The sequence below is a fragment of the Ochotona curzoniae genome, unplaced genomic scaffold (assembly GCF_017591425.1).
Source record: "Ochotona curzoniae isolate NIBS_2020 unplaced genomic scaffold, NIBS_Ocur_1.0 contig_3520, whole genome shotgun sequence".
NCBI lineage: Eukaryota > Metazoa > Chordata > Mammalia > Lagomorpha > Ochotonidae > Ochotona > Ochotona curzoniae.
Window position 1 is genome coordinate 15,192,815 of NW_024465894.1, and position 17,638 is coordinate 15,210,452.

At 52.1% G+C, this 17,638-nt stretch overlaps 1 protein-coding gene across 1 annotated transcript in view; it reads right to left on the bottom strand.

Moving 5' to 3' along the window:
- Positions 1–17,638, bottom strand: part of EFCAB8 (EF-hand calcium binding domain 8) — a 38,545-nt gene that overhangs the window by 19,710 nt on the left and 1,197 nt on the right. Inside the window, exons 2-11 of the mRNA XM_040981639.1 lie at positions 14,934–14,985; positions 13,603–13,786; positions 12,482–12,600; positions 11,281–11,384; positions 9,815–9,965; positions 7,693–7,783; positions 5,098–5,182; positions 4,542–4,666; positions 3,202–3,275; positions 1,862–1,992 (exon numbers count right to left, since the gene is read on the bottom strand). Coding sequence (XP_040837573.1) covers positions 1,862–1,992; positions 3,202–3,275; positions 4,542–4,666; positions 5,098–5,182; positions 7,693–7,783; positions 9,815–9,965; positions 11,281–11,384; positions 12,482–12,600; positions 13,603–13,786; positions 14,934–14,985 — 1,116 coding nt within the window. The remainder of the gene's footprint in view (positions 1–1,861; positions 1,993–3,201; positions 3,276–4,541; positions 4,667–5,097; positions 5,183–7,692; positions 7,784–9,814; positions 9,966–11,280; positions 11,385–12,481; positions 12,601–13,602; positions 13,787–14,933; positions 14,986–17,638) is intronic.

Sequence of the window (17,638 nt, forward strand, 5' to 3'; positions counted from 1 at the left end):
GAGCCAGAGTGTGCCCCCAGGGGCCAGCCCAGCCCACAGGGCAGGCTGTGGGAAGGTGGGAGGGGTGAGCCAGCCCACAGGGGCCCTCACAGCCACGGAGGATCAGGAGAGGATCTCAGGAGAGGATCCCCCTGAGAACCCATGAAACAAGTGGGTAGTGAATCCCTGATACCTGACCGTGCAGTGGCGGCCTCCCACCTGCAGAGGGCGCCAGGCCTGGGGACATGCAGAGAGCTGAGGAGCCCAGCCCAGCCCAGGCATGAGCTCTCAGACCTGCCCTCAGTCCTGGACCACAGGCTCCCTGCCTGCAGGACTCAGCCAGGCCCTGAGGATGTCCTGGGTCTCCCTTATGTCTCATCCAGCTGCTTCCCGAGCAGCACCTCAAACCTGCTGTACCTCCCCCGCCAGAAGATGGCTAGACTTGTAGCTCAACTGAACCAGCACAAGGGAGAGTTGCCCTGGACCCCAAGGCTGGGGTGAAGACCTGGGGCAGAATGAGCCCAGCTGAGAGGACCCCAACCCCACCAGAAGCACCCCCTTTCCGCGCATGCCCAGCGCAGGACATGCTCCACTAAGGAAAGGCGGCTTTTGGTAATGTCAAGACAGCAGGTCAGACAAGAAAGTACCCCACAGGACTCCAACCCCACTTAGTGTGTCTTCACCTTCCACCAATGGCACATTTAGGAGACTTGTGTGACTAACGGGAGGTTTTTGTTTTGTTTTGCTTTTAAGGGAGAAACTTCCTCTGGGGCCAGTGCTGTGATACAGTGAGTAAGTGGCCACCTACAGCATTAGCACCCCATATGGACAACGGTTTGAGTCCCAGCTGCTTCATTTCTGACCCAGCTCCCTCATAATGTGCCTGGGAAAGCACTGGAAGACAGCTCACAAGCTGGGGCCCCTGGCACCCACTTAGGAGATCCAAAAGAAGCTCCTGGCCCCTGATCTGGCCACAGGTTATGACCATTTGGAGAGTGAAGCAGTAGATAGAATACTTTCTTTTCAACTCTTCCTTTTAAATAAATTATATATAATATAATTATATATATATAAACTCTCCCTCTGGCATATTCTAGAATAAGGAAACTAAATGGAACTAGGTCTATAGAACTGATAGGCATCACACAGATGGTGTGCCACAGAGAACTCCCTCAAGGCATCTCTGAGTAGCATCACCCTTCTCACAGGGGACTGGGGTGGCAGAGCTGACTCAGTCCTTCCTTCAGAAGGTTTTGGACTGCCTGTTTGTCTCATACACTGAGTCAGAGGCCCATCACATCCTTGCTGCTCCTGGCAATGCTGGAATGATCTTAAATTCAACTCAAATAAATAAAGAGAAAAAAAAATAAAAGTAAAGCTGACTCCAGGGGCCAGCACTGTGGTAAAGCAAGTTAAGCTGCTGCAACACCAACAACCTACATCTGAGTGCTGGTTTGAGTGACAGCTGAGCTACTTCGGATCCAATTTTCTGCTGTGAAGATGGGAAGGCAGAAGATGGCCCAAGGGCTTGAGCCCCGGCCACCCACTTGACAGGCTCCTGGCTTTGGTCTGGCCCAGCCCAGACTGTGGCTTCTATTTGGAGAGTGAACCAGCAAAAGGAAAACTTCTCTCTCTTTCAAGTACAGAAATCTTTAAAAAGATAAAGAACCAAGCCCAGAGCTTAGGCTGTAACCATCACTCCACTGCTTCCCCAGACCCCCGACACAGACCACAGACACTGCACAGGGTCCGCCAGTGAGGACACTGACCCACCAGAGACCCTCTCAGCAGGACTGTCCCCATGTGGCTGAGGTGACACCAGATCCATTCTCAGTCCTTCACCACCCACCAGGCTCCCCCGGATCCCCCTGTCCTTACTCACCTGGGCTTCTCCGAAGCTTTGGTCGGCAATACGGACAGCACCAGGGAAGACCTGTCGACGGCTGAACAGGAAACCACCACATTCAGCTGGGGGATGAACTTGATCTGCTGGCACCAGTTGGGGTGAACAGCCTGGGGAAGCAAAGTGACACCAGTGGAAGACCCACAGAAAGACAGAGTTTCCAGATCCAGCCCACAGGACGTGGCTAGGCGGGGTAGAAAGCTGGAAAGGTCCAGCAACCAGGGAGAACAACATCCTTCTGGGGACCCCAAGCCTGACCAGACACCATCATGGCCCACGGTCCCTGCCTACATCCTGAGCCAATTGGAAAGCACATAGCCTAGCCATCAGGAGCTGTCTCATGAGCAGGCGGCTAGGCAAAGTTGGGCTCTGACTAGCACCGTTCTTGCAAGAGAGGAGAAAGGAGGGGTTTGCTCTGCCTAGGCCATCATCCACAAAACCCGCTCACCCACAGGAGCTTCTGGCCAGGCTGCCCTCTGTGTCCATCACAATCTGCAATGTGGGTCTCCAAAAAATGACATGGCCAAGGGAGGAGGAGGCCAGCTGGGCTCTGATCCCCCTCCTGTGGCTCTGAGCTGCAGATCCATGCTACCAATCCAGGGCTTTTCCTCTCTGGGACGTAGCAAATGGAGTAACAAAGCAGGTGGGTCAGACAGTCGGATTCTCAAACACCATTCAGGGCCTTCTCCAGGCCAGGCACCTGGCTAGGCTTTAGGGTGCCATCAAACCACGCATCTGCCACGGTGTCAACATCAAGCCAACACACTGAATCAGATGCTTAGCCACTTTAAAGACTTTTTTTATTTGAGAGGCAGAGTTACAGAAAGAAAGATGGACAGAGAGAAAGATATTCTGTCTGCTAGCTCACACCCCAAATGGCCCAAACTAGAAGTCTGGAACTCCACCTGGGTCTCTCACATGGATGGCAGGAGCCCAGGCACTGGGCCATCTCTGTCCAGTGCATTCACAGAAAGCTGAACTATAACTGGAGTCACCAGGACTTGAACCTGTGAACATCACAGGTGGCAGCTTAACATTCTGTGCCACAATGCCAGCTCAGAGACTGTATTTCTAACTTGCCATTCCTCTGGCTTTGAATGGAGAGAGCACTGAGTGCAGAAAGGAAGTAGGGACCAGCTGGAAGCCGCTGCAGGTGCCCAGAGGGTGATACCTGAAGGGCCAGTATGATGCCAGGAGTAATGAGAGAACAGTGGCCTCAACACACCATTCACATCAAAAAGCCCCAGGAGCTGAGTCTGATCCCAGGGGGTAAATCCACATTCTGCATTTATTTTTGGGTGATGCATGCAATAACTCACCCTCAAATGGTAACTTCGATGCAAAGTGGACTTTTCATTTAGTAGCTTCTGGGTAGAAATGTTGGTCCAGTGATCTAACAGGGGAACACCAAGGTCTATGTCACTGGCTCCCCCCACCACCACACAGATGAGCAAGATCTTGGGGGTCATACCGCCCACATGGGTGGGTGCTGCCTCGGGCTGCATGTGGACACAGAGGGAGGGGAGTCTGTGAAGAGCAGTGAGATCTCAGGAGGGCAGGGAGACATGGTCACTGAGCACAGACTGTCTGCTCACACCCGTTTTCCCGAGCCATAGGTCTCCCAGTAAGCAGGCCATCAAGTAAATCTGGTCATCCCCATTTAGGTAAGGGAACAGCGGCTTGGAGAGGTGAAGTAACCAGCTCCAGGTCACACAGAGCTTGGTGCACACCTGAGTGCTCGCCTCCTCCCAAGTCAGTCTTCATGTATGTTGCCGGTCTCTGCCCCACCTCCAGCATCATCTGCCTCCCATCCAAAGACCATCACACTTCCGGTGTCAACATCCAGGAAGACAGAGTGACAAGCAGGGCAGGCTGAGGTGGCTAGGGTACGGCACGGTCCTTGGCAGGGAGGGGGCTCCCCCAGGCTTAGATTCTCTTAGTGGGTGTCCTGTTCGCTAACTTGGGCTGAAGTTCAAGGGGTGGCTCTGCCTCCTGGGTGTGGAAAGGGAGGCCAGCAGCCTCAGGTCTCCTAGAGGTGGACAGGGAGTGCCCAGCAAACACAAGTCCGTGCAGCCATGACTCAGTGCCGGACAAGACTCAGTTCAGATGAGCTCCCTAGATAGCACCTGCTCCCATGGCTTCTGGGGACCCAATCCCCTGGGAGAACAGCTCCAAATAGCTCCCTTCTGATGTGATCAGTTTGTGATGCAGCCTAGGAGGTGGGAGTCAAATTTCAGCCATGGAGCACCTATTGTGGGCTTGAGCCACATATGGTCCCTGCCCCCCCACCCCACGCCCCATCTCTATCACCAACAGCTCCTGGAGGTGGTGCTCCCAAAGTACTCAACACTAGGTCCTCTGCTAAGGCCAGCTAGTCCTTCTAGCCCCACAGAGCCCACCCCGAGCAGCCTCTCTCCACCCACCTCAGAACAGAGGGCTCCCGGTTACAGGCCACCACTTCATCCTCCCAGGAGTGGGGTACAGGCAGAGAAGAGATCCCCAGCACGGAGCCACACCTGCACAACCTCCCACCCTCAGGGAAGCTGCTCCCATCAGCCCTCTCCCACAGCCACACAGAGCCAGGTTTCGAGCCAGGCCATCGCTGCACAGCCTTCTACAGCTCCCCAAGCCCAACCCAACTCCCCAAGCCTCTGGCTACCCCATTTGGAGGCCCTGGGGAGAATGTGGGGGTTGAACAGCCCGTGGGTCATGTTGTCCGAAGTGAAGACAATGATGTTGCCTTTGGCGTCCCCATAGCAGAACACACCTCGGTGATAGTCAGACCTGCAGGAGAAGGCCCGGAAGTGAGCTCCCTCCCTGGTCCTCCCAGATGCCTCCTCCACCTGCAGGCAAGGCAAGGTTTCCAGCCTTACCCCCAGCACCTGCCAGCTGGACCAGGGGCCTACCAGGCAGATCCACAACATCGGTGAACCAGAATTCAATGGATATTTTTTCCCCATCAAACTTAAGTCCCTCAATTGTTCTTTGTCAAGCCGCCGCCTTTACAGACTTTCCCAGAACCTGCTGCAGGAGCCGGCTCAGCCTCTGGCAGGGCTTACTGGCTGACTTAGCGGGGGAGGTACAAGGGGAGGAGTGATGATGTCCCCACGGTCTGAGCCCTGAGAAAATAGCAGCTTGGGGCAGGTTGGGGAAGGTAGGGGTGGGGGCAGGGGAACCAAGGGACCCTTCCAGACCTCTGTCCAGGGAAGCCTCACCAGTAGTGCATGACCAGCACACAGCTGTCCACATCGATGAAGGTGAAGGCCCGGACACACTGATGGTTACTAATATCAAAGAACTCTGGGGAGAGACAGGAAGAAGGCACAGGTGGAGCCTGAGCCTGCCAGAACTGGGGCGGAAGCATTCCCACGGTTCTCTGTTGGCTGCACAAGCAGAGACAGTCGACCCATCAGGCTGGGACCCTGCCGAAACCACCGCCCCTTCTCGCAATGGCTGCACAGACCACTGCGACAGCCCCTTGATCCCCTAGGCCCTGTTGGCATTCAGCTTGCCCACACAGCCTCTCCACCTGCCATCCCCTCCAGCTAGGGGCTCTCCTGGCACTCCTTCAGGACGCTGCTTAGAAAAGGCCTCCCGCACCTGGGCCAGGGCCCTGCCATCATCCCCCTCCTAGCTACTTGTTGGTGTCCTCCATGGCACTGATGTCAACCACAAATGAGTTTTGGTTTGTTTGGGCATGGAGGGTCTGTCTCTCCTGCTGGATGCAGGTGCAGTGAGGCAGGCAGAGTGTCTGGGCCCTGCCTCATGGTCCATGCAGGGCCTAGGGCTCCAGAGACATTCACCGGTGACTGTAGGGTGAACCAGCAAGACAAGAGAGCAGAGGCTGTTTGGAATCTCAGCCCTGCTCCAAACGCTGCCACCTTCAATAGACCCAGCTGCAGGTACAGCCCCTGTCTAATGAGCAACAGCCTGCTCACCTGAGCTGTCATCCCTGCCAGGGTGGCAGGCTCTTACCCTCTCTGCCTTTCTACAGAGTGGGCTTCCTGACAAGGAAGATGGCTGGGCTGGGGTCACAGAGGCTGCGAGTTACCCCAGGCCGTGGCACTCCTGCCTCTGTCCGTGTCCAAGTGCCTCCAAGCTGACGGCAACTAGAATATGACCATTTCAGAATGGGCACGTGCAGCGGGCACTGCAGTGCGGTGGGTTAGCTGCAAGTAGGATGCCCACATCCCATACTGGAGGACCTGTGGTAGAGTCCCTCTCCTACTTCCAATACAGCTACCAGCTCCTATGCCTCCCAGGAGGCAACAGAGAATGACGGCTGAGCACTTGCCATCCTCTCACCCAAGTGGAAAATCCAAATGGAGATTTGAGCTCCTGGCTTTAATCTGGCCCCACCTCAGCTATTGCAGTCTTTAGGGAATAAGCCAACAGAGGGAAGATGTTCCTCAGCCAGGAAGAACTCCACGTCTCTAACCCTGAGAAAGTAAACACTCAGCCCCCATTTTACTTCTGAGTAAACAGAGGCACACAGAGGCTATGTGCCACCGGCCATAATGCCACACACTGATGTTCTTGCCCTAGCATCAGGGCAAGGCTTCCCAGAAGGATATTTCATTCATTCACTCAGCTCTTCATCCACTCAACAGATACGGAGCACCTGGGAAGTATAGATACCAAGACATGGAGTGGAGCCAAAGACAGAGTCTCCAAGCTCACAGAGCCTCTAGTCCAGAGAAAGAGATAGACTATAAAACACAGACTCCAGTCCAGCATGATGGCTCAACTGGCTAATCCTCCCTTTGCAAACCCCAGAATCCCATATGGGTGTCCTGGTTCGTGTCCTGATTGCTCCACTTCCCATCCAGCCTCCCTACTCGTGGCCTGGGAAAGCAGTCAAGGATGGCCCAAAGCCTTGGAACCCTGCACCCATGTGGGAAACCCAGAAGAGGGTCCTGGTACCTGGCTTTGGATTAACTCAGTTCTGGCCATTGCAGTCATTTGGGGAGTGAACCAGTAGGTAGTAGATCTTTCTGTCTCTCTTCTCTGTAAATAAGTAAGTCCAGAAAGCAAGCAAGCAAGCAAGCAAGCAAGCAAGAAAGAAAGAAAGAAAGAGACTCACATGAACAGATGTATGACAAGACTAAAATAGGGTCCTTGGAGAAAAGAAGACTAATCTCACTCTTTTGGAAGAAAAGGACTAGACTTAGACTAGGTGGTCATGGAGGGTTTCCCGGAGGAATGGTGTCTGACATGATGAGGGTCATATACAAAGTAGAATGCCAGAGTTCCCTGGGCAGCACCAGCACAACAAAGAGGGGCAGGCAGCTGAGACTGCAGGGGCAGTGAAGCTCAGCTCTCCTTGGATTCAAGGGGGATTGAGTAAGCTTTCTGTAGACAAGCATGTTAGGGGCTTGCCCTGGTCACTACAAGGAGTCTGAGGGGCAGGCGGCTTCCGTGCCATCCCACAGAGAGATGAGAGGGACCAGGACTGGGGATAGTAAGGGATTAGAGGCCAGATTGTGGCTGGATGTAGATGGGTGTGGCCTCTCGCTGACCCATTTGGTTCTATCTAGCAACCACACACTCACTCCAGAATTCACAGAGCCCTCCTGCCCACGGGGTCAGGTGTGTGTTATCAGTGAGACAAGTGGCTCCAAGTCCCTCCTGCAGCATCCAGCTCCCAGCTGGCCCTCTGACTCCCAGGGCATCTGCGCTGGTGGCATTCCCAGAGGGCTCCAATCCACATGCAAGGTTGCTCCACCAGCAGATGTCTCCCAAGGGCAAATGCACAGCTCATGATGGCTGAGAGGAGGCCTGAGAGTGGCTGCCAGCCGCCAGGGACTCACCAATCTTCAGTTCAGTGGATGCCACAGCAAGGAGGTTCATGTTGTGCAGACACACCATGTCGATGACCCACATCTGCTGGTTGTGGGATGGCTGGATCTTGTTCAGCTGGCCGGAGAGGGAAGAGCAAGTAAGAGTCCCCTGAGCTGGGGACACTCAGCCAAGGGGGCTAGCCAGGAGCCCAGGAACCCCAAGACCCCTTTCTTGTCACACACGGTACAGACCTGGGATGGAGCTCAGAGCTACCACTGACTACTAACCATGGAGGCCTTAGTTAAACTCACTGCATCTCTGTTTCTATCTGTGTAAAAAGTCAACTTGAACAACACACACCTACCCAGCTTCTTAGTCATTCCACTAGAACTGTCCGAGGCTTGAACATACAAGGCTTTAGATCTATTTCAAAGACACATGTGTGGTGGTATTTGTGAGAACCCACAGCACATGACTGGTTCAGGAAGGGAGCATGTTGATTGAGCATGGCCATGACCAACCTAGGCCAGGGACCAGCCCCAAGTCACCCCATGACACACTCCCCCATTATCAGGAACAAGACAGCTATGTACACACCCATAGGGAGAGTTGCCAAGAGGGTTGATTCTGTGAAACAAAGTGGAAGGCAGTATTACAATGTATGCCGTATGTGCCTTCCAGAAAAGGGGGCTCTATAAACAGGCTGCTCATGCAAGGGCCTCCAAAATAGGCCACAGCAGTTGCTTCATAGAGAGGAATTTGGGTCTCAGCAAAGGGAGATCAACTTCCTACCACCTGCCCCGCTCTACACCTGCCTCCCGCTTGCCCTCTGTAGATGTCACCTGGCCAAGGATTCACTCTGCCAGACTTGAGGAGTGACCGACAACCAACATGCGGAGGGCACTCAGGGCCAGGGTCATCCCACTGCACACAGAAATGGGGCTGGCACCCCAGAGGAGAGGCACAAGCAAAGTAGTCAGATATGCAGAAATGAGAAGCTGTGTCTGAAGAGGAAACCCCCAGGGGCAGGCTCAGGGCTGCAGCACATGAGAGACAGCTTGGGCACCCACAAAAGACTCTGGGCTCTGCCCTCTGAGGGATGCCACACATTCAGGCCTGAGGAGAATAGGCAGGAGGATACCCAGCAAAGATGAGAGGCGACAGTTCCTCTGGACAGTCTCACAGAAGGTACCAGAGAGCACAGGAACACAGACTGCCAGTTCCTCTAAAGCCAGGAAGTGGCAAGCCCTCGACTCAGGCTCCCCAGCGTCCTCAAGCAGTGAGGAGATGGGCCAACTCCCTGAGGCTGCCCACATGCTCAGGGAGGCAGCCCAACCCATGCTGGCTGCAGATGTCACTCAGAGCAAACACAGGGAGTCAGGCATCTCAGGAACTTGTGTAAGGTGGCATGGCTAGTGAACTGGCACCAGGTTCCACCTGCTGGCTGCCCCACGGCAAGCTCTGGAGTCTTGGGGTTGTGGAATTAATGCCTAAGGACATCCATGGATAAGGCCACCCTATGTGTAGTGAGGAATGAATCCTGAAGGATTCCCTACAATAGGGCCACTGTACTTGCAGGTAGACATGGTGCTTTGGAGGGGAGAGTCCAGACGATCTGTATGGGTCAGTGGGGAGTCCTGAGTTGGACTTGTTTAGCATGGTACATTGCTTATCAACACATGCCAGTCCACATGAAAGCTAGGACTGGGGCCTGTCTAGCAGGGCTAGATCCCAGTACCTGAACAGGGGACTGGTCACATTAGGCAGAACCAGGACACTAACCAGCTCATGAGAACCAGGACAGTCAGGCTCCAGAGCCCAAGCTCAAAATTTCCATAATTTTCTGCCCCGTCTAGGCAAAGGGTCTACATCAGAAAGCCTTGGGGACTGTTCAAGTGTGATAAAGGACAGGAGGCTGCCTTTCTGCATGCTATAAGGACACAAGAGGAACAAGCCTTGTGGGAAGGGAGAGCGCAGGAGACACACTATGTGGACAAACTGGCTGGTGGAGTCTGCTGGGAGGCTGGTAGGAGGGACATCCAGCAGCACCTACTGAGGTTTTCCTGATGCAGACAGACCCTGGACCCAGGTCCTTGTGGCTCAGCCCACAGTACCTGAGAAGGTGCCCACCCTGGATCCAGAACACCCCACAGGGTTCTCACTCACCTTGAAGGAGTTAATCAGTGAAAAGGTCTCTGTCCAGAACTGCAGGAGCCCATCTTTGCTGACAGTCAGGAAACACCCAATCTTCTTGAACCGGAGCTTCAAAAACTCTATTTTCACAATCTCACATCCATGATTCCTACAGACAGCGGGGAGGTCAGGGGAGAGTGTCAGCAACAGATACCCCAGGACAGGGAGCCTGCAGAGGGGGAGGGAGCAGCACACACAAATCTGCAGCTGGCCCCCAGAGGCACAGTCCTCAGCTCTCCTCCTGGGCCCAAGCACCTGGTGCTCCCACCCACACAGCCTCTGGAAAGGCAGCCAGCGGCCACAGGTGGGTCAGCTCAGGAGCCCATGCTGTGGGGGCCTGCTCTGGGCCGTTGTAGTACTGCAGGTCCTTAGGAGGCTCGGAGGAAGCAAGACTCAGCATGGGTGTGGAATGGGGCCGTGGCACGGGCAGAGAAGGAGGTTGAGGAGACAGAAAAGGAATGTAGGAGGCTGCATGCTCAGGAATGATGTCCCAGCCTCCCCACCGCAGTGGGGCCCAGGATTCTTGGTGAGAAGCTGCTGCATTCCCACCCCTGGCTGGGGACACAGCAGGGAAGCTGGACAGACAGGCCTAGTTCCCCGTTGAAGATGCTTGGCTGCCACTTGCTTTGTCCCATCCCACCCTCCCTGATGTTGGCCTTCACGAAACCTTCATGAAAAGCAGTTCAGCCCGAAACAGGTTCCCGGGATAGCAACAACTAACATTAAATAAGCTCACATGGCTTTCCTCTCCTGTGACTTGCCTTCTGTAGCAGGGGCCCCAGTTGATGACTCCAGTGTGGGTAGAAGCAGGAGGCAGCTTTCCTCCCCTTCAAGACCAAGGTATAAGGTATGTAGCAGACAGAGAGGCCGCAGGAGAGGGGCGTAGGTGGGGGTCAGGTAGCAGCTGGCAGAGAAAGAGCCACCAAACTCCACCAGCAACCAAAGGAGCTGCTCCCAGGGCCAGCCACCCTGTTTCACTCTTGTCACCCCAGAGAAAGTCCTACAAGTACATTTGTAAATGTTCTACATCATTGAAGGTGACACTGCCAGTCCCACAGGGCCTTGGCCATGGGAAGGAGTGCAGTGTACCCAGAACAGTGACTAACAGGGCCCAAACACAACACTACCACTTCCTGTCTGCTGACCCGGGACGAGCCATCTGCCCTGCTGTCTCCATCTGCAAATGAGGTCAAATCACCTGCCATGTCCTCCAAACATCTACAGGGTCATGGGCTGAATGAGCGCAGGGAGGTGAAGCATCAGAGCTGAGCTGAGGCCCGACCCTGTGAGGCCAGCACCAGCAGGGAGTGTCCCACAGGCTTAAGCAGATCTGCTGCAAGACCCAGCACTTATTCAACCACACACTGCCACTACGTCCTCCCACACCTCCTACCCCACTCCAGGTCCAGGAGGATGTTCCTTACAAGGGGATGACGGTCATGGGCAGGTGGAAGCGCAGGCGGTACTGGCTCTTTCTCATCTCCTCCTGGCCCCGGAACTCACGCATCATGTAATCCACGTACTTTTGCTGTCTCAGGCAAAAAAAGGCAAAGGAGGGAAGGTGCTAGCAAAGCAGTCCAGCATTCAGCTTTAGGGACCCAGGATTACTCTGTGCTCCATCCCAGCCCCACCAGGGTACATGCAGCAGGAAACTAGAATAGGGGGCAAAGCTAAGACTCGGGGCCCCAAGCAATCTGATATGGGATGGGGCCCTCTTAACTGTTGCACCCACTGCCTTCCTTGGTGTAAAAAAATTTGAAACCTATGCCTTCAGGGATCTACAAAAAGTTCAAAGAAAATGTATATTATAGAAAAGCTATGCATGGATTTCTAAAAATTTTGGTACCAGAATAAATTTATCTTGTAAGCTTATTAATTTTCTGTGAACTTTGTAAAGTCTCCTCTCATATGTCAACAAGTGAGGGGTCCGAGCGGCAGACATGGGGACCCTGAAGCAGTCCTTGGCTTTGATACTGGTTCTGTTGCTAACTGTATCTCTGAGATCCTGGAACCAATGTCCTAACTTCTGGATGCCTCCATTTCCCAACTTACCAAGAGTAGGGAGATTATCGCACTTGCCCCAAGGGATTCTTTTAAGTAAAACCACACGTGACATGCTTAGCACATTGCATGAACAGAAATTCTGGCTATTGGTGTCACGACGACGTCAGTGCTCCATGCTGTTCCCTGCCCATTACTTTTTTTCCCCCTGCCCATTTCTGTAGGCTTGAATGCCCCAGGTGCTCATTGCAGGACATTTAGAATCAGAAACAGCAAAACCATTCTTATCACCATGCTAGAAAACCCCGGCACTTTTGGGACACCTGTTCCTAAGTGGACCATTAAGGGCCATGGGACAGACATAGCAACAGCTCCAATGTCCAAAGCCAGAAAAGCAACCACAATATGCAGGAGAGCCTTGTGGCAGGAAGGGCCACCCTGGCTGCTTGCCACTGCACTCAGAAAGTCTCCAGCAGGGACCCATGTCACACACTCTCTTGCACCCCATCAGGCAACAGAGCATCAATGAGACCGGGTCAGGGATTGCTCCGAAACAGCCAGCACCCCCGGGACAGTTCCTGACAAGGGGTGACTGTCCCCACCATCAGCCTGTCCTCTGCTCACCCAGGTAACGAAGCCATTACAATCGGTGTCCACCTTCATAAACAACGCCTCCAGCATGTCGTCGGATGCATTGCTCAGAACCTTCTTCATGGTCTTAATGAAAGCTTCCAAGTCCATGTCTTTCATGAGAGACAAAGAAACAGCCATTCAGCCTCTCCACCCATAAGCGTCCGGCTGCTGAGGGGCAGAGGCAGCGGAGTGAATTTCCCAGGTGCTTCAGGCTGCTGCCTCCCTCAGCCAGCTGGACCAGAGCAAGGGAGGCAGAGGGAGGTGATGTGGTAGCCTCTGGAAGCTGCCCTCTTAGCAACCCTGACGACACAGTCCCTCAGACCCATCTACCCTGCCCTACTCACCTCCAGCACCCGTCTTCCACCCAAGCCTACACCTAATTCCTGACATTTCTGTCTTACTTATCTTTTGTCTCTTGTTTGTTCAAAATCTAATCACCTTCCAAAACAGTAGATGAACATGGGTTCTCTAACAGTGGGGGGAGAGGAGGGAGGAAAGAGTGAAGGGGAATACACTTGAAAAGACTGGATACAGGGTCCAGGGCGGTAGCCTAGCAGCTAAAATTCTTGCCTTGAACATGCTGGGATCCCATATGGGTGCCGGTTCTAATCCCGCAGCCTCACTTCCCATCCAGCTCCCTGCTTGTGGCCTGAGAAAGCAGTCAAGGACAGCCCAAAGCCTTGGGACCCTGCCCCCATGTGGGAGACCCAGAAGAGGCTCCTGGCTTTGGCTTGGTCCCACCTTAGCCACTGCAGCCATTTAGGGAGTGAACTAATACACAAAAGATCTGTTTCTGCCTCTTGCAGCTCTTTCAAATAAAATAAACAAATATTTAACAATAATAATAGTTTGTTGTTGTTGCAAACAGAAAAGTTTATTTGCGAAGGGACCAGGGGAGCAGGGAAGGGAAGGAAAGGGAAGCACCTCTGGAAAGGAAGCCGGGAGGTGGGGTGCCTCTTGAAAGAGAAGGGAGAGACACCCTAATAATAATAAAGTTTTAAAGGAGCCACTAACTGCAGAAGTGCTTGTCCGGTCTCAGCGCCCACACAGCCCACATGCTGAGTTCCACCATAGGTCCAAGGCAACAGACTGAGCCTACAGGGCAGCTTTACCTCCAGCCTTGTTGAGACCTGCCTCAAATATTTTCTCCACCTTGGTCAATGGCATATCAGCAAACAGGTGAGACCCATGCTGGGCTTCAGGCACCGGGTTAAAGGTGACAGATGACGTCAAGGAGCCAGGAGCCTCCTTCTCCTCCTCAAATATATGTAACATAGACGACTGGAACCAATCTGACTACAAGAACCAGGGACAGAGCGGGTTAATAAACAGAACCATATATTTTTAGCACACTTATCTAAACTCTTTGAAAGTGAGTCTTAATCTTTTCGGGACCTAGCAAGTAAAAAAAAAAAAAAAAAAAATCCAGACTCCTTCTCAGCTGCACAACTGAAGTTTAGCAAGGCTCTCCCTCCTAAGGCAGCTCTATATGGTTCTTCGATTCAAGTGAGTACGCCCTACCTTCATTTTCCACAATTTGACCTGGTTCTGACCAACCCAGACATCTCACCTGGATCATGCATATCCTCACCTGTTTCTCTCCCAAACTCCTCACAACCAACCCCAAAGTTCACATAGACCTGATCCCCGGTCCCCTAGTCTAGGGCTCCCCTTGAACTCTCTTCTTCTACTCAGCCTTCCCCACCCCTCCAGGTCACTGAAGCGCTGCTTCTCACCAGCCCCTACCAGTCTCATTAGCACAATGCTTCAGGTCACTAAAGGCTACCTCCCTGAGAAGCCCCTGAGGGTAGTTAGATGCCTACTGAATGGCAAACAGGCAGTGCTGCTCATTGATATGCACAGCTTGGGACCTCTAGCTGATAAGAGGAGGAGTTTAATCTCAAAAGCCCAAAGGCAGGCTAGGCACTTGGTCTAGCAGTGGCCACAGCGATGTCAACCGCAGTGACAGGGCTGGACACTCAGCTTCAGCTCCATCTCCATCTTCCTGCTAGCACAGATGCTGGGAGATAGTGGTGATGGCTCAAATCACTGCTTCTGGCCACTCTCATGGGAGACTGGGATTGAATTTCTGGCTTCCAGTTCTGGCCCAGTCCATTGCGGTACTTTGGGAGTGAAGAAACAGAAGAGGTGCTCTCTCTCCCTCTTCTCATCTTTGTTCAACCTAACAAACAATACATATCTGGCTGAATAATTCACTACCACAACTTTGCTGGACTGCAGATTGGAAGCCTCCGGGGCAGTGGGGCACTGGCTCATGCAGGGCTTTTGAAGCAAACAACATCTATTTATGTCTAGGTTTGCAACTGCTGGGGTGGGAACCCACCAGACTCCAATGCTAACTGCCACTGGACTCCTATGATAACAAGTAATGTCTCAGTGACTCCAGAACATTCTCTGCCTTTATCAACTTGAATAGTCTTACCTTTCGAGATTCAAGGCTCCCTTGTATGTCCACAGAAGACAGCACTTGTGACCTAGAACAGGGAATCACAGTGGCTTTATCTTCAGGCTTTATAAGGACCATGTGCAAGGGTGGCTGCACCAGCTCTCAAGTCCCAGGAAGGCAGAGTCAGGGTCATGTAAAGCATCTCTTTTTCCCAGCTACTTCTCCAGGATCAGAGATGGGGCAGGACAGACCCCATGTCCCCCAGTGCTCTTGCAGAAAGGACATTTTCAGGAGCAAGACCAGAACTGCTTACAGTAGCACGTGGTAAGCTCTACTCCGGGCACACTTCCGTTGAGCCAGCAACATCCCTTATGAAGTCAGCATTTGCTGGAATTCCCAGAGCCCATCCATCTCACCCACAAGTTCTACCAGGAGTCAACAGCAATCAAGAAAGTGTTAAAGGAGAGCCAAACAGCCAGGAAAGAGATACCCAAGTCAAGCACAGCCAAGGACCAAATGAGCCAGCTTGGGCTCCGGGGACACAGAAGGGAGGGAGGAATAGTGGCAAAGAAAGAGTAGAAATAAAAACCAGAAGCAGAATGTGTCATTTTAAGTGCCTGGCCAGGAAGTCAAAAGAGGATGGAGTGCAATTATGAAAATTCATCAGCACAAGATTGAGGGCAAGAGGAGGAGCAGGAGGAGGAAGACAGGAGTCTAGCCAAGAGACAGCAAACAGTGCCTTACTGACAACCCAGATGCCAGAACCAAAAGCAGACAGAGCAGCCAAAGGGAGGGTTGGGAGCCAAGAAACAGGAACCATTTTCAGAAAACCATTTTCAGAAAAAGGAGAGGGAAAATGACTTGACACATGTAAAATTGGGTTATTCAATGAGAAATTAAGAGACCGGCACAGTGGCATAATGAAATAATCTTCCACCTACCACTGACAGCACCCCATATGGGCACCAGTTCATGTCTCAGTTGCTCCTCATCTTAATCCAGCTCCCTGCCTAAGACCTGGGAAATCAGCAAAGGATGGATCAAGTCCTTAGACCAGAAGAACCAGATGAAGCTCCTGGCTGCTGGCTTAAGACCAGCCCAGCTCTGGCTGTTGCAGCCATTTGGGGTGTAAACTAGCACATAGAAGATCTTTCCTTCTGTCTCTCTGTTTCTCCCTGTCTCTGTAACTCTGACTTTCCAAATAAAATAGATGAATCTTTAAAAAAAAAAAAAAAAAAAAAACTAGAAATCAGAAGACTGAAACTTACAAAGTAAATACATCTTTAGGGGTTAGAAAGGAAAAACACACAAAGTTGTAAGGATGTGATACATCACACTCATATAAAGCAAGTAAGAATGGGCATGCATTTTAAAAATGAGTTACGTTTTATTTGTGCTTTGAAGTGTTAGTTGGAGCCAGCATTGTGGCGTAAGAGGTTAAACTGCCATCTATGACACAGGAATCCCAAATGGGCCCCGGCCATTGCATTTCTAATACAGCTCTCTGCTAATGCACCTGGGAAGGAGCACCCTTCACCTCCATGGGAGACCTGGAAGAAACTCCTGGCTTTGGCTCAGCCCGAGCCTTGCTGTTTGTGCCATTTGGGAAGTGAACCACCAGAAGGCTCTCTATCTCTACAACTCTGCATTTCAAACAATAAATCTTTACTTTAAAAAAATTTAATAATTGGGGGGACACAGCTCGATAGCCTAATGGCTAAATCATTGCCTTGCATCTCCCAGGATCCCATATGGGTGTCAGTTCATATTCCAGCTGCTCCACTTTCCATCCAGCTCCCTGCCTGTGGCCTGGCAAAGCAGTCAAGGACGGCCCAAAACCTTGGGACCCTGCACCCGCATGGGAGACCTGGAGGAAGTTCCTGGCTCCTGGCTTCAGATCGGCGCAGCACCGGCCATTGCACTCACTTGGGGAGTGAATCATCAGATGGAGGATTTTTCTCTCTGTCTCTCCTCCTCTCTGCACATCTGCCTTTTCAATAAAATAAATAAATTTTTTAAAAAGCCAGTGTGTTAAAATGTTTACAATTAATCAATTTGGGGCATGGCACAATGGCTCAATGGCTAAATCCTCACCTTGCATCCACCAAGATCCCATATGGGAGCCAGTTTGAGTTCCAGATGCTCCATTTCCCATCCAGCTCACTTCCCATCCAGCTCCCTGCTTGTGACCTAGGAAATTAGTGGAGGATGACCCAAAGCCTTGGGACCCCGCGCTCACATGAGAGACCAAGGGGAGGCTCCTAGCTCCTGGCTTTGTGGCCATTTAGGAAGTAAACAAGCAGATGGAAGATCTTTCTCTGTCGCTCCTCTCCATAAATCTGATCTGCATTTCAATAAAAATAAATCTTAAAAAAAAGCCAGTTTGGGTAAAAGGGAGTTCTCTGCACTTTTACCACTATTTAGTACTTTTAAAATTTCTATGCATTTGAGAGGCAGAAAGTCAGCACATTAAGAGCCAACTCTGCTGGCCGAAACCAGGTCTCCCACGCACGTGGCAGGAAGCCAGCTACTTAGGCCATCACCACTGCCTCCCAGGATCTGCACTAGCAGGAAGCTCTATATTCAGAAGCAAGAGCTGGGTATCAAAACTAAGGACTCCACCTAAGAACACGGGCATCTTATGTGCCCACCCCTTTGCATTTTTTTTATCACTTCAAGACTAGAAGTTTGTTTTTTTTTTTTAAAGATTTATTTTTATTATTTTTTTATTGGAAAGGCGG